Genomic DNA, 14,442 nt, shown 5'->3' on the forward strand with positions numbered 1-14,442 from the left:
AACCTAGAATCGCAGTTCAAATGATTTCAGTAACAAAACCAGCTGTATGAAAAAATATGTTCTACTACCTTGTATAGACAGAGTTAGAGGTTTAAATAGTTTTATAAAGATATAAACAAGTATGACATGTAAACAAGGGACACAAGCGGATGCAGACAAAAGCAAAAAGTGCTGGTTTGTCCACGCTGGGCTACTGTAGAAGCAACATAAGGAACACTGAGGAAGATGACCCTCTTCCTCATTCTAAGCTAGCAAAACACATGTTTGTAGTTTCAGGGGATTATACACTAACATAGTCAATAATTGTATTTTTATTTTCTGCCTAAAATCCCTTCATGAAAACATGCCCTTCTGTCAAGGTTGATTTTGGAATAAACCTGCTGATCCTAAAGGCTAGGCTTGTTAACAACCACACGGTCAAGGCTCCTCTCTGCTGTGACTCCATGCTGAAAACCTGAAAACGTGCAACTTTAGTGCATCTCGTCGTGGGTTTGCAGCCTAAGTGAAGCCTCACTTCCTGCTCCTACTTGCAGCCAGCAACTTCTCACTTTTTCTATTTACAACTGATAAAACAGTTAAAACTTTGAGCGGAATTATCACAACTAGAAACATCTTATGAGACTGTGAGCCAGCAGACAGAACGTCAGAACCTCACTGCTGGAGGAACTGCTGAACTCCCTCTCAGGCTGTAACTACACAAAAGGGATGTTTTTCCTTTCTTCTATAGTTTTGTGTGTGTGTGTGTGTGTGTGTGTGTGTTGACTTCATTTCTATGAGTATAGTCTCTCCATAGAGATGTAGTCAGACAACAGGTGTAACCAGTGCAACATCGACAGAGTGTTGAGGCATTTCTTTTGGTGATGGCGGCCTATGTGAGCACGGTGACCCTGAAACATTAAAAACCACTCTACGAGCCAGACAGCCACGCAGCCTGTCTGAGTCACTCTGAAAGAGCAATAACACAGCCAGACGTGAAGAAGCAGCCGGAGACTGAGTGGAATGAGCAAGCAGAGACTGTACTGCTCTCGCCAGACACACACTGGTGCAACTTGTGTGTTGTTGTTGTTTGTTTCTTTTGAGTCTCGCTGTCAAAGGTGGATTTTGGTACACCTGTTCTGAGCGTGGCGGCCTTGAGGGTTTGAAAGCCAGTGAATGACAATCAAGTAGTACCTCATTCCCAAATATGGAGATGTTCAATTAAAACAGATTTTAGACAACAACGCTATGAAACTTATTGAAACCACAAAACACACTGGCTGAGACACTTCTAGATGTCAGTGGGTTTATCTGTGAATTATATTAACATATAAATTAGTGCACTTGCATCTAAAAAGCTCTTAAAGCGGACGGACTGTTGTCTGGCTGTTGCCTGTGTCTGAATGGAGGATTGGGCCTATTTCACAATGTGGTCAATGTGGTCAATGTGTCACAGCTCTACTCTACACCAGAATTCAAATGAAATCTTTTGTAGTTTTGGTTCTCCCTTTGCTCTTGATTCCTTTTGCCATCTGTGGCTTTTGCTGGACTTTGTCAGCAAAATGAAGCCCCATACTGGTGCGCTCCAGGGGTAGAAATTAGTCCTACATTATTCCAGAAATTACATTTGCAGAAAATGTATTTCAATTGAAAACATCACGCACCATCAAAAGAGAAAACCAGGAGGTAAAACATTATTACTGAAATTTGAAATCAGAATCACCGCAACACGGCTGGAAGCTAAGCTAAGACTCTGAAGGAACTATCATATGCAGTAAATGAATTCTGAGTTGAAAGTTAACTGAAACAACTGCAAACATGACGCCTAAAGCCTAAAATACACCGAGTTCGTCGGTTATGCATAAAACCAGTGGGGCGGAGTTGGATTTGTCAGTTGCTACACTGGCTCGGTTTGTTCTTCCCACCCAAGAGCACAAACAGAGACGTTTCTATCGATTTCCTGTCACTTCAAACGCCTGGAGGAACACGTCATCGCACGATGAGGAAATAATAAAAATAGAACTGCCATGAAATAATAGAGATCTGTCTCACGGTCATGCACTTCTTTCACGCAACCGAAGTCAGTGTGGCTGCGTGAGAGAAGTGCGTTGCTACGGTTCTTTTACAAACTGAACTTTTACAAACTGAAGAAGGACCTGATGTATTTCGGCTCAAATCAAACCAACAGACAACAACAAAGTAGCTAACATGAAAATGCAGAAAATGATCAGAAACTGAAGACCAGTTCACAATAAAAAGCATCCGAAGAATCATAAAAAGCCACGCATGTCATTGTACTTACGGGTCGTCTGTATCACTCTCTGTCTCGCTGTCAGCCCCACCCCTGTCCGTAGAAGGATTGTCATGAGCCGGGGGAGGGCACGACGGGGATCCCCTCTCCAGGTCTGGAGGGCCGGGTCGCCCATCGCTCACCAGGGCCACACCACAACGAGGCTCTGACAAATAAGAGAAACTGTTCAAAAACTGGGGTCGTACGCATAAATGTCCGCCTAAGCACAGCTGGTCGAGGATCTGCTCATCGGCATGACAAGTGGGAGTTCTGACGAGCTGTGACCACATCTACGGTATAATCTGCTGCAAGAGTAAGAACGAGAGTCAAGAACAGTAAATTGAAGGCACTCTACGCTGATTATTCACATCATTAAAACCACTGACAGGTTTAACAGGACGTAAAACACAAAGGCCCAGCAATAAACCTTCCCTGCATGGGTTTAAGAGGTGGTCCTAACATCTTGTGTAAAAAAAAAGAAAAAAGAATACCAGCAGATGTTTTTAAAGCCACAAAAGCTTTTTACAATCCTTTTTTATTACCTGAGGACATGTATGTACAGTTGACGCATCTTTTAATTTAAAATACCTCATGACTGACTTGATTAGATTCAGAGGAACACGGCCTGCAGTAAAAAAAGGATACTCGATGCATTTTAAGACATCTTTGATATATCGTTACGGAATTCAGGATTTTCTATCTGTGACTATCAAACACAACGTACTTGCTATCACCACCCCAGTGGGAGCTCTTTTCTTCTGATGCAAACTAGTTTCCCCTTCTTTACATCAAAAAATAGCACAAAAAAGGACAAGACAAAGAACAAAAAAAATGTTAATTGGAAACATCATATGGAATGATAAATAAGTACTAATACTACACGCGATATTCAAGGCATTGCAAATTCACGGTCCTGTGATAAACACACATAAATAATAAAAGTAGTCTCCCCTCCAAAAACAGTCTTCATAACTTAGTTTAGATTTCTATAGCATTTATCCAGATCAGGAAACGCTGTAAGACTTTTTCACTTCCTGAAATGTGACGGTTTACAGCCTTTACTCGTCAAGTATTTTACCAAATTGACAGTATATTGATGTGTTTTTGAGTGTGGGACCACTGGCTCTGAACTACCGGGTGGATTATCGAAAACAGTCCGGGGCCCATATGAGTAAATCCGCCAACGAAGCTTCATGAACCTCTATGAAACATAGTCTTCAAGTTAGCTTTTATGTTACTCACCGTTAATTTAGTCTCGGAGTGCATTTTTAGGATCCCAGTCGATTAATAGTTTAAGCAACAACATTTTTGGAGCCGCGCGGGTCTGAGCACCAACTGTGCTGATCAGTTGCAACTGTTTTGGGAAACTCTTGGCTGCTGGTTTGTCCAAGCAACATTTGTACTTTGTGTTTTGGCAGTTGTTACTTGAGAAATCCGCTCTGCTTAGTTATTTCCTGTTATGTTTATAACACACTTGTTGATAATAAATAGTTGTACGTATGAGGGTGCAAACAGTGAAATCAGCATTCTGTGCCCTCTCCTGAGTAAGGAGGGTTGATGTCATGTGTAGGGCAAAGGCGTTGGGTCATTTTCTACCTTGGCTCTGATTGACAAGCTGCTGGCCATCGAAAGGCTGGGCAGCCACTCCTGATTGGCTGGGCTCCAAGAAAGGAACGAGAGAATGCCAAGGGAACACTGGCACGGAACGAGGTTCCACGTTGGTCCACACTGTGGGAACACGAGGGGAGAGAGAGAGAGAGAGAGAGAGAGAGAGAGAGAGAGAAAAAGACAGAGCGAGGAGAAGTGAAATATTATCATGTTTATCTATCTCAGTATGATGGACCAAAGGTAATGTTCTGCCCTCAGGCACCATGTGAAATCTTATGTGACTCTCAGCCAGCTGTAAGCGCAAGTGCTACAAAGAAAGAAAGTGTCAGAAATTCAGGACACACACACACACACACACACACACACACACACACACACACACACACACACACACACACACAATCCCTGAGGATAAAGAGTTGAAGGGTCATGTGGTATGCGATGTGATGAGGGAACCTGTTATTTCATCCACAGAGATTCCAGACTCCAGACTACTGGCTGTCTAGACTGCTGCCACTGGCCTGACGGGCTTCGGACTCTGAGCTCAGCTGAACCCACGTCAAGTCCGAACGACTGCAGAGTACATGTTTACTACATATACACAGATCTCTATTAATACTACTAAGGTATGGGTGCTGGGCCAGTTGTAAGCAACGTCATAGTACTTATTCTAGTAGCTTTTGTACTGTTGCAGGAATATACTATATACTGTTATATATTCAGATCCTAATTAAAGTGTTCACTGATTATCAACTGTGTCCCACTGACACATCAAATAAAACTCCTCACTGTCTGAACAAGAACTGAGACACTTGTCACTTTTGGACGGACGTTCTGCAGCAGCGCCGCAACAATGGCGGCTCAATTATTCCTCCTTCACACAGGACCGATCAAAACCAGGGTAATGCTGCTTTTTGCTCAGCAAGATAATCCTCACAAATGAAAAAATATTCTTTTATGATTTCTGGAGCTTGTAAGGAATCGCTAACATTGAAAAAAAAAAAAAAAAAAAAGCACCATTAGGCTATAAACCAACATTGTATATAGGACTTGTTTCACATGATTTTACAATAAGTGGTTCAAAATGTTTGACTGTGGCGACATATTTTATGCTGAAGAATCTGAAGCTTCTGTTCACCACAGACCTCATTTCAGGCATTTGAACTAAAACCCACTGACTTTGAGGCGAGGCAACCGGACGTCCAACAACTTATTTCCGGGTTTTAGGATTCACTTCTGCTCTATTCAGACGTTCCACAACAGAGGCACAACATGTAAACTTGACAGCATTACGACTAGAATGCTCTTGGATCTAAATGAAAAACAACAACAACAACAACAAATAACAACAAATAACAACAAAAGAAAACTGTATCCTGGCTGTCCCTTTTTCCCAGGCACTGGTTCAGTACTGTGACTTCCATAGCTCCCAGCTCAGAGGAGTAATGATACTTCACTGCACACACGTGTACTCAGACGGCCAGGTGTAACAACAGCATAGCAACCCACCTGGACAAGCTGTGAAAGCTGCTGACGAATCTCCAAAAATATTTTAACATTCTTAATTTCAGCAGGTATTTCGAAGCAAAAATGGATCCTTCCACACTGAAAAGCTGATTTTCAATTCAAATACATGAAATGTTTGCACTAGCGGTGATGTCACAAGTCTCACACACACACACACACACACACACACACACACACACACACACACACACACACACACACACAATAAAAAAATTAAAAAAATCCTCTGACTCAGATTTTTGGATGAGCACAGAGTAGCTGCCACAGCTTCCAGGAGTCAACTTACGTACTTATGGTTCTTCCTCTTACTTATTTTTGAGTTTATGAGGTTTACACACAAAATAGTTCAGCTGTAGGGAGCAGCTGAAAAACCCCAGCAGCATCCTGCAAAGCAACACAGACATTTGAGGGACGCCTGGCTTTCACGACAACGTGTGTCAGGCAATATTGAAGTATTGTCACAATCCTTAATTTGGGTGACACAGTAAGCTCATGTCATCACAGTACAGGACTGAAAACAACACCTGCAAATAGATCACTACTACTACTATAAATACTACAACACCTTAGACAAACACTACTATTATTACCACCTTTACTACTAATACAACCACTAACTTCTCCAAACACCACAAGTGTTACACCACCTACCACAAACCTTATGACTCACAGCTGCATTTTCGGGATATTTCTACTTTGAGACTCAGTGGAATACTGCGTGTGCCGCCTCATCAGCAGCAGTTCATTCGATTTGCAAATGTGCTGTAGATTTATATAATAAATATTTCACCTCAACTCCTCTCTGACTGCGGTATTCCACATATAGCTCTAAGCCTGGTGGAAATAAACTTGCTATGAACTCTGTGCTGCAGCGCGGCAATGTCCAGTTTCCATTTATAATTCTTAAATCAAGTATTAATATGATCTATTTATAGCCAAACCGTTCGCCGGCTATCATGTGAAATGGAGATTCAGATGCCACTGAGATGAATGGGAAAATGTAAATATGTCCTTGATGTACTGAAGGTGCTCCTACAGACAAACAGCTGAAGATGTGGTCGTCACATGACTTTTATCTCTTGACCTCCCCACTTCTGACGAACTGGCTGTTATTTAAGTTTGCATCAGGAACAGCAGCAGAGGAAATGACACTTATTCATGTTTTACACCCCACGCACATCTAAAAGGGACCAGGAATAGAGCTGACGACAGAACATTGACCAGAGGGCTCCACTCTGCTTCACTACAGCAGCGGAAAGCCAGTAGTGAAGTAGAAGACTTGCTCAACGGAACATCAGCGGGGAATTCACTCAGGTGCTTTCTGTCCACCACCACCCCCCCATAAAACCAAACACAATCAGAAACAAAAACAGATGCAACTACATCCTCACTTGCAGCTCTGCCAAGATCCACGTATTATTTCCAGAGAAATTAATTTAAATGCCTGGATCTGCCCCAGAGTTCAACGTGTTCCCTCTCGCCCCTCCACCGGAGCTGAACGTTCTAGCAATAATATTGAACTGCGATTGCAATTGTGATTTACAACACTGGGGGATGTTGGTTTTCGTTCATTCATTTTCTTCCCATTAAAAGGATTACGGCGTGATTTTTTTGCGGGGTGTGATTTCTTTTTCTTTTTTTTTTAACGGAGGGTCGCTGGGCGGCACCACAGTATTTAATCAAAAATGTTATTTTGACACACAATCAAACTCTGATGAGTATTGTTCATTTCTGTCATTTGAACATTGCGGGTACAGCCATCGTGTGATCGCGCAGCCCCACCCTCCACCAAGCTTCATGAAAATTGGGCAAAAAGCACCAGGAACAAATGTTGGCAACCAATTTTCAATGTGCTCAGTTATTAATGGCAATGTCTAAGTAGGCTTAAATATAATTAAGCAATTTTTTTTTTCCCAGCCAGCCTTTGTTTCCAGGGCTACCATGAGTTGGCCAAGTCATAACAATACAGAACGGGCAAACAGCCTGTTTTCTGTCTAATTTAGCAAATGTTGGTTCCAGGATTTACTGAAATGAACGGTGTACTAGCCAGTGTTCATATTCACTCTGCCCTTATTGTGATGATATAGAAGATGAGAGTCAGACTGCAACTCCTGTGCAAAATCAACACACTTTCTATTTCCGCCCACAGTTGTTGTTCGCTTGGTTGGCTTTACTTTTCCAGCACTTGATTTTGTGAGCAAAAAAAAAAAAAAAAAATGTAACCACGATATTAATAACAAAGACATGGAATTGACAGAAAGACCTTTTTTAAAGGATAAAGCTGGAAATTTCCTTTTAATTGAATTGATGTGGCGCTGCAGTGACGCCTACACATCGTAATCTACAGATTTAAGAAAATGTCTCTGATACGGATGGTCAAAAAACATCTGAAATGATCCTTTTAAAAGACTCTTAAATGAAAACGACAATAATGATGTCAAAATTAACACTGCTCCGCCAATGTGGCAACGTCAGAACACAATTACAGCATCAGTCAAAATAATCGCAATCAGATCAAACTGGCACAGCCCTTCACTGCAGTTTAATTTGACTAAATACAACATACTGTGTCCTGCGATGGGCATATGTGCTAAAAAATGTGTATTACTGAGCCTTATTTTTTTTCCAAACCGGAAGTATATATGTGAGACCTAAGGCTTCGTTTGAAAGTTGAAAAGAGACGAATAAATGCTACATTTCGGACTTTTTGACAAGAAAAAAAGAGAACAGCTCCACATTCTTTAAGGTGCTAAATAATCTGACTCGAGATTCGTCAAACTTTTAAAGGACCTGCTGACACCTTAAAGAGAAGACGCATGAATATTCCAGTGAAGCGCTGGCAGCAGTGAGTTGTGTAAAATACCAGGGACAGAAATACTACTCAAGATATCCATCTGTCTCTGTTGGTTCCTTTGAAGTGGTGACAGTGATGACTCAAGAGAGAGGTAAAGAAGTACACCTTGGGGAACGACAGAACAGCTGTCTTGATGTTTTGAGCAGTAAAATTATGCTAATTAACATCAGATATCTAGCTTTCCTACAACTACACATACTATCACTGGAATAATTCCTCCTGTGGGTGCAAGAGCAGTGATACAGTCCCCTAACTGAGTAAGAGGGGACCTCAGCAAGGTCCTCCACTGAAGACTGCAGATGTACTGAAAGAGAGGAGTAATCAAACTTGTGATGCTAATGCAGTTGCACTTGAGCTGGGCTATATTTAGGAGAGATCTCAGCCGCGGGGCCTCCACTGCCTTCTGCATGTGTTTGTTTCTGGAGCCGCTGTGGCTCTAGGCGTTTTTAAAAATGTATGGCAGAGGAAATGTTACTCTACAGAGGCAGGTGGCTGTTAGCAGCAGTGCGAGGGATGTAAGAGGGAAAGAGGAATAATAGCGCGCTCCGGTAATCAGCTCAGGCCTCAATGCTTTACTGCACTAATTCTACCAGTGGAAACAGTGTATCCATGACAACACACCAGCATTACGATTAGTCTTTTTTTTTTTTTTTTTGCTGAGAGTGATGAAACACATTCACATCACGCTGGAACTGCCCTTGATGCCCTGTCTAAGGTTGCTGATTGTCTGGAACACTGAGGTGTGTGTGCGTGTAGGAGGAGGAGGAGGTGGAGGAGGAGGAGGAGGTGCGAATGTCCTTGTTGCACTCGTGTTTTCTGTCTTACATGTCTAGACATGTCAATATTAATAGTTTCAGTGAAACACCCTTTATCTATTTCTTGCACACATGCACATATAGAGGGTGTCACCCCTAACACACACACACACACACACACACACAAGCACACAGATGCACACTCAGTAACTCTCACATTGGACACACTGAGTCAAATATTACACACAATGAGCAGCAGATCTCGGTGCCTGAACGACTGGTATTTTAAACCTTTTCTGATTTTCATGCCTCAGAAAACTTGGTTTCACTCTTAAGTCCACTTGCAGAGAAATGATCACTGAGTCAGAAAAAGATTATGAAATATTCAATAATGAAATAAAGAATGCACAGATCCTCATGATGTACTTTCTCTGCTCTTGCCACCTGTAGAAATGACTTGTGACTAGATGCAACTGTGCCATGTTTCCTGGTTCTTTCTACACAACATAATGAAAATGTCTGAATGAACAGTGAAATCGAATCTCTTTCCACACGACACAAGTTCCTGTGGATTTATTATCCTTTCAGTGTTCAGATTTAGCAAGTGATTTGACAAAACAACTCAAAACGAGAGTTTGTATATTCAAAAAACATTTCTGCACTTGGTCATACTGTAATATCAATAGGTTGGCATGGAAACAAGAATAAAGTATATGATTAAACCCAAACACCTCTATTTCCCAGAGGACAGTTTTCTTACATCCAACACACAAAGCTGACAAAATATTTTCACAATTGAATGTTGCCCACATACACTGCGTGAAATTGCAGACAGGGACAAGATCAGGCATTTTCATCCCTCCTAAAAGAACACGGCGCTCCATCTACCATTAACATTAGCCATTATCCAACATTTCAGTGACAAAAATTGCTCAATTTTACCAAGAGCAACAAAGTTTTAAATCATAAAAGTTGTCAAAATGCCCTGGAAAAGCAGATCAGTGAGGGAAAATATACCCTCTGAGGTAACTTTCATCACTGCAAGCAAACAATAGTAACGTGTACCTGAGTCATCGCCTTAGCACTTTGATGACACTCCTGTTACCCTAGAGACATAGTGAAAGCTAGAAGTACTAGCCTTAAGTACATAAGGTACTGTGTGCACATCACTTCCCACATTACAGCATGGCAAAACTGTTGCTTAGTAGACGTATCAGACAAGAACAAAGGTCAATGCTGCTGTGCCATAATGTGCCTTACCTGTCCCTGGGCGTCCCATGATGATTTGCTTCCGTGGAGCAGGGTGAGGAGACTCAGCTGGCAATATAAGCGGCAGCAGGGCTGTTGGTGTGGGGTGACAGGCTACTGGCTGTGGCAGTGCCCCTCCAGAAGATTCCTGGTGTCCCTCAGGTTTCTTGTCCCTCTCCCTGCCCCCTGATCCAGAGGACAAGATAGAGCCTGCTGACATGGACATCGACCCGGGGGTGGAGGAACTGGAGAGGGCAGAGTGACCCGCTGTGGCTGGAGTCAGGGACTGAGGGGTAGAGATGTGGTTGGTTTATTGCACCTTTTAGGTCAACACAGCAGAAAATGTCAAAAAGGTATTTTTATGAGCTAACAAAAAAACAAGAGCTAGTAACTTCCATACCGAACTAGAAGTGACGAGGACCAATGTTGATGTGGGGTTGCGCAGAAGAACTGCACCATTGGTGGTGGCTCCATTGATGGGAACAGGGGCCTGCAGGCCTGGCAGAGCAGTGTGTTGGGGCTGGCTGTGTTCCCTGGACCTGCTCTTCTCTCTCCTTCCTAACGGACCCTCAGAGAACTTGGCCAGGGGGACATCCGGGTTGCGGACAATGACTGGTGAATCACGGAGGGGTACAATCCGTCGTGGGGATGGTTCCTGGGGCAGCGGAGATGGAGGAGTTGGGGAGACCAGCATAGGCGGAGGTGTGGAAGCAGCAGAGGATGGTGGCCTGCTGGTGGCGCTATGTGGCCGGGGGAAGGAAAGTGATGAGGGTGTTGTGGGTTGACTCTGTGGGGAAAGGACTCTGAAGGCAGCCGGGCTGTGTCCAAGGTTTGGGTCTCCCCCCATGCCTGCCAGCTGCTGGTCAGGTTTGGTCTGGTAGTCCTGGACTACAGGCAGTGGAGGGGGTGGGTGGGTGTCGAGCTTCCTCTTACTTGGGCTCATGGGCACGGTGAAAGTAAGATTGGTCTGAAAAGTTGGTACAATCCCTGACAGGTGGCGTTCTCGTTCAGTGCCTGGTGTGCCCATTTTAGTACCACTCAGCTGGCGATGTCGGCGCGGAGTAAGCGAGGCAGGGGCAGTGATGGGGCTGAAATTTGCTGGGCGAAAGCCAAAGAGAGGGGAAGGAGAGGGTGATGGTGTAGGGGAGAAGGGTGACTGGTTGGAGATGGGAGAAAATGAGGGTGTACCTGAACGGGAGGCCCCCAGAGAGACCAGCATGGTAGCTGCTTCACACTCATCGAAGTCAAAGCGCGAGAGATCCTGGGAGGGAAGCAGAGAGGGAAGGACCAGGCGGGGGCGGGAATCTCCCCCGCGGCTGCTGGCCTCACTGCTTTCCCGAGATGTTTCATCCCAGTCAAACTCTGAGCTGGCTCGCCCCCCACTTAGTCGGAGGTCTGGCGTCAGGGTCCCAGTGCTGCTCCCTCCTCCTCGCTCCCTCACACCACCACTAGCTTCCATCTCCTTCGTCCTCATTGAGAGGTGTCTTGAGCAGTATCCTCGGCGCTGGGACTCTTTAGAGCAGCCCTCCCGCGAGCACAGCCTCCTCCATTGCTTCCCATTGAACTTCTTGCGGATGCCCGTTGGCGTGCACACCACATCTCCCTTCTTGTACTTCTGCTGGGCAGCAGTTAGTGGGGTGCGAGAACGTGAAGAAGAAGAGGAGGTCGAACCGGATGCAGATCCACCACTACCACCTGCTCCTCCCCCAGAGGAACCTCCTCCTGAGGTTTTCTCTACTCTGGAGGAGGATGCAGGGGATGAAGAGATGGGAGGGAGAGGAGGGAGCTGAGAGGTGGAAATGACAGATGCACCAGCTGCTGCAGCTGGGTCCAGGCCTAGCAGGACAGGTGAAGGAGAGGGGTGAGGGTTAAGGGTGAGGTGGGTAGGGGGGATCCCAATGCCCCGCACCACAGACAAGTGAGGATTGAGGTAGCTGGGAGGGGGCTTGGAGACAATGTGGCGATGTTGAGGAACTGCCATGGGCTTGGCCCCTGGTATAATCGCCCCCATAGGGACCATGCTGAAGTGGGACACCTCCATGTCTTCCTCTGGGGTGAGTGGCATGTATGGGTGGTGTTGCTGTTGTTGCTGCTGCTGCTGCTGCTGCTTTGCATTGTTCTCCCTTTCTCGCTCTCGTTCCCTCTCTCTTTCCTGTTTTCTGAGAAGATCTCTCTCCCTCTCAAGGTCTTTCTCAATTTCCCATTCCCGGCCAGGAGCCAGGCTGAGGACTGAAGCAGGGGTAACTGGAGAGGCGATGTTGTGGACGGATGTTGAGGAAACAGCTACCAGGCCAGGATAAGGTATTCCTCTTCCCAAAACTGACCCCACACCAGGTGTCATCCCCCTGCTCAAACGACATACCTCCTGCTCAACATCTATTTCCTCCCTGTCGTCTTGCTCCCTTTCATTATCTGTAACCCCCTCTTCCCCCTCCCTTCCCCCTCCAGACGGCAGATCGAGGTCCCAAGGTGGCACAAGGAGCCGTAGAGTTTGTCGGGACACCCACACTGCCTGGGGAGCACCAGCTGCCCCTCTGCCGTCCTCCTCTTCGTTTATAGAGGAAGATCTTTCTTCAGATAACAAAACACGGTAGCGATTAGCTACTGCTGGGTGAGTATCCACCTGAGTTACCACACCTTCTCTGTACCACTGCCATTGCCCCTTGCTGCCCTCGTCATTATTGAATGGTACACATACATGGGTGCCAATTGGGATTGGCTGGACACCAGGTGGTGGGGCATCTAGTATAATGTCTACAACCCCTGGGGGGCTGGTGTGTCTATATGGATAACGGCAGAGTGTTTTCTCACCATTAAGTTGTACCTCCAGGCTTCCATATTCACCATTGACTCTACGCACCACACCAGCTCGGAAAACCAAGTCTGAACACCTCCCCTCATTCCTCCTTTCACCGCCTCCCTCCTCGTCACTTCTTCTCATGAGCTGACGAGCGAGGACACGCTGATTCTTGAGCCCTTTGGCCAGGGCGTCAGACAGCGCATCAGGGAGACTCGAGGGTGCATGTGCAGACATCGGTGTGATTGTGTGTGCATCAGCAACCACTTCCAGGTCAGCTGAATGCTCACTGGCAGTGTCTGTTGAGGAGCAGCGGGGTAGGGGGCTGGGTGACACCCGCTCTACATCTCTATCCCCTTCAACTCCTCCCGGCCTTTCCCTCTCCCCTCCCAGTGACAGGGTAGGGGGTCCTGAGGAACCGTCCTGAGCTCCGTCCCTGCCAGTGGTCATGTTGTGGAATTTTCCCATCAGGCTCCTACTCTGACTGTTGCTATCAGGGTGGGAAAAATTACTGGGACTTCCTGAACCTGTTGACCCCTGGGTAAGGACCCCACCACTCAGAAGAAGAGGAGGGGGTGTGCTGGATGCAGGGTTGCTATGGTTACCAGCAGAAGTATTTGAGCAGTGTTCGGATGTATACTTCTTCTTGGGAACACGGGCCTTGAAGGTGGCTGTTTTTCGACTGGAGGTGGGGTTTGGACTGTTGTTGGCGCTTGGTGTACTACTGTTACTGCAGCTGCTCCCACCGCTATCACTGTGGCTCCCACCACTCAAAACTGACCTTCCCGATCTGTCATCTGAAGACATCAACAATTTCCCTGAATCCATCACAAGTGATTCTGCATCCGAAGCATACGGTGCTCTGATTGGGTCCGTCTGGGAGGACTCTGAGTGACAATTAGACGAAAACGAAGAGGAAGTTTGACTTTGCGGGGATCTGGTTCTGTCTCTATTCTCATCAGAGTCTCTCTTCTCCCCTCCTTCTGGGGTATCCCCAGCTCCACGGCGCTTACCCCCTTTGTTACGGGTAGAGGGGGGGGAACGCCGGCCCTGCTTTTTTATAGGTTTCATCTTTTCATCTAGCAATATTTTCCTCCAAACAAGTCTTTTTATTTGCTTAAATGAGAGAGTCTCCTCGGTTTTCCTCTGTTGCTCTGCCTCGGTTTTCTTTTCTCCCCCCTCCTTCCGTTCTTCCTATTTTCCTCCTCTGCCAGGGCCTCTTTCTCTCATCCTGTCTTGTTTTATTTGTGCGACTTCTGTCCTTGCCCACCTTATCCCAGAGATGCTGAAAGAAAAGGGAACAGTGAGAGTGAGAAACTCCTGTAGCAAACACGTTCAGAAGAGAACAAAGCATAGCTACTGTGCAAGATAGCTACAAAGTGCACGG

The 14,442-nt window shown here is 45.5% G+C and overlaps 1 protein-coding gene across 2 annotated transcripts in view; it reads right to left on the reverse strand.

The window, feature by feature from the left end:
* cica (capicua transcriptional repressor a) overlaps positions 1–14,442 on the reverse strand; it is a 35,939-nt gene that overhangs the window by 16,456 nt on the left and 5,041 nt on the right. For both annotated transcript variants that reach the window (XM_086192592.1, XM_086192591.1), the window contains exons 2-5: positions 10,659–14,340; positions 10,271–10,544; positions 3,863–3,994; positions 2,279–2,432 (exon numbers count right to left, since the gene is read on the reverse strand). In XM_086192592.1, coding sequence (XP_086048718.1) covers positions 2,279–2,432; positions 3,863–3,994; positions 10,271–10,544; positions 10,659–14,126 — 4,028 coding nt within the window. In that variant the 5' untranslated portion in view covers positions 14,127–14,340. The remainder of the gene's footprint in view (positions 1–2,278; positions 2,433–3,862; positions 3,995–10,270; positions 10,545–10,658; positions 14,341–14,442) is intronic.

The sequence above is a fragment of the Aulostomus chinensis genome, chromosome 22, assembly GCF_037954235.1.
Source record: "Aulostomus chinensis isolate RoL2024-O1b breed Wild chromosome 22, RoL_Achi_v1.0, whole genome shotgun sequence".
NCBI lineage: Eukaryota > Metazoa > Chordata > Actinopteri > Syngnathiformes > Aulostomidae > Aulostomus > Aulostomus chinensis.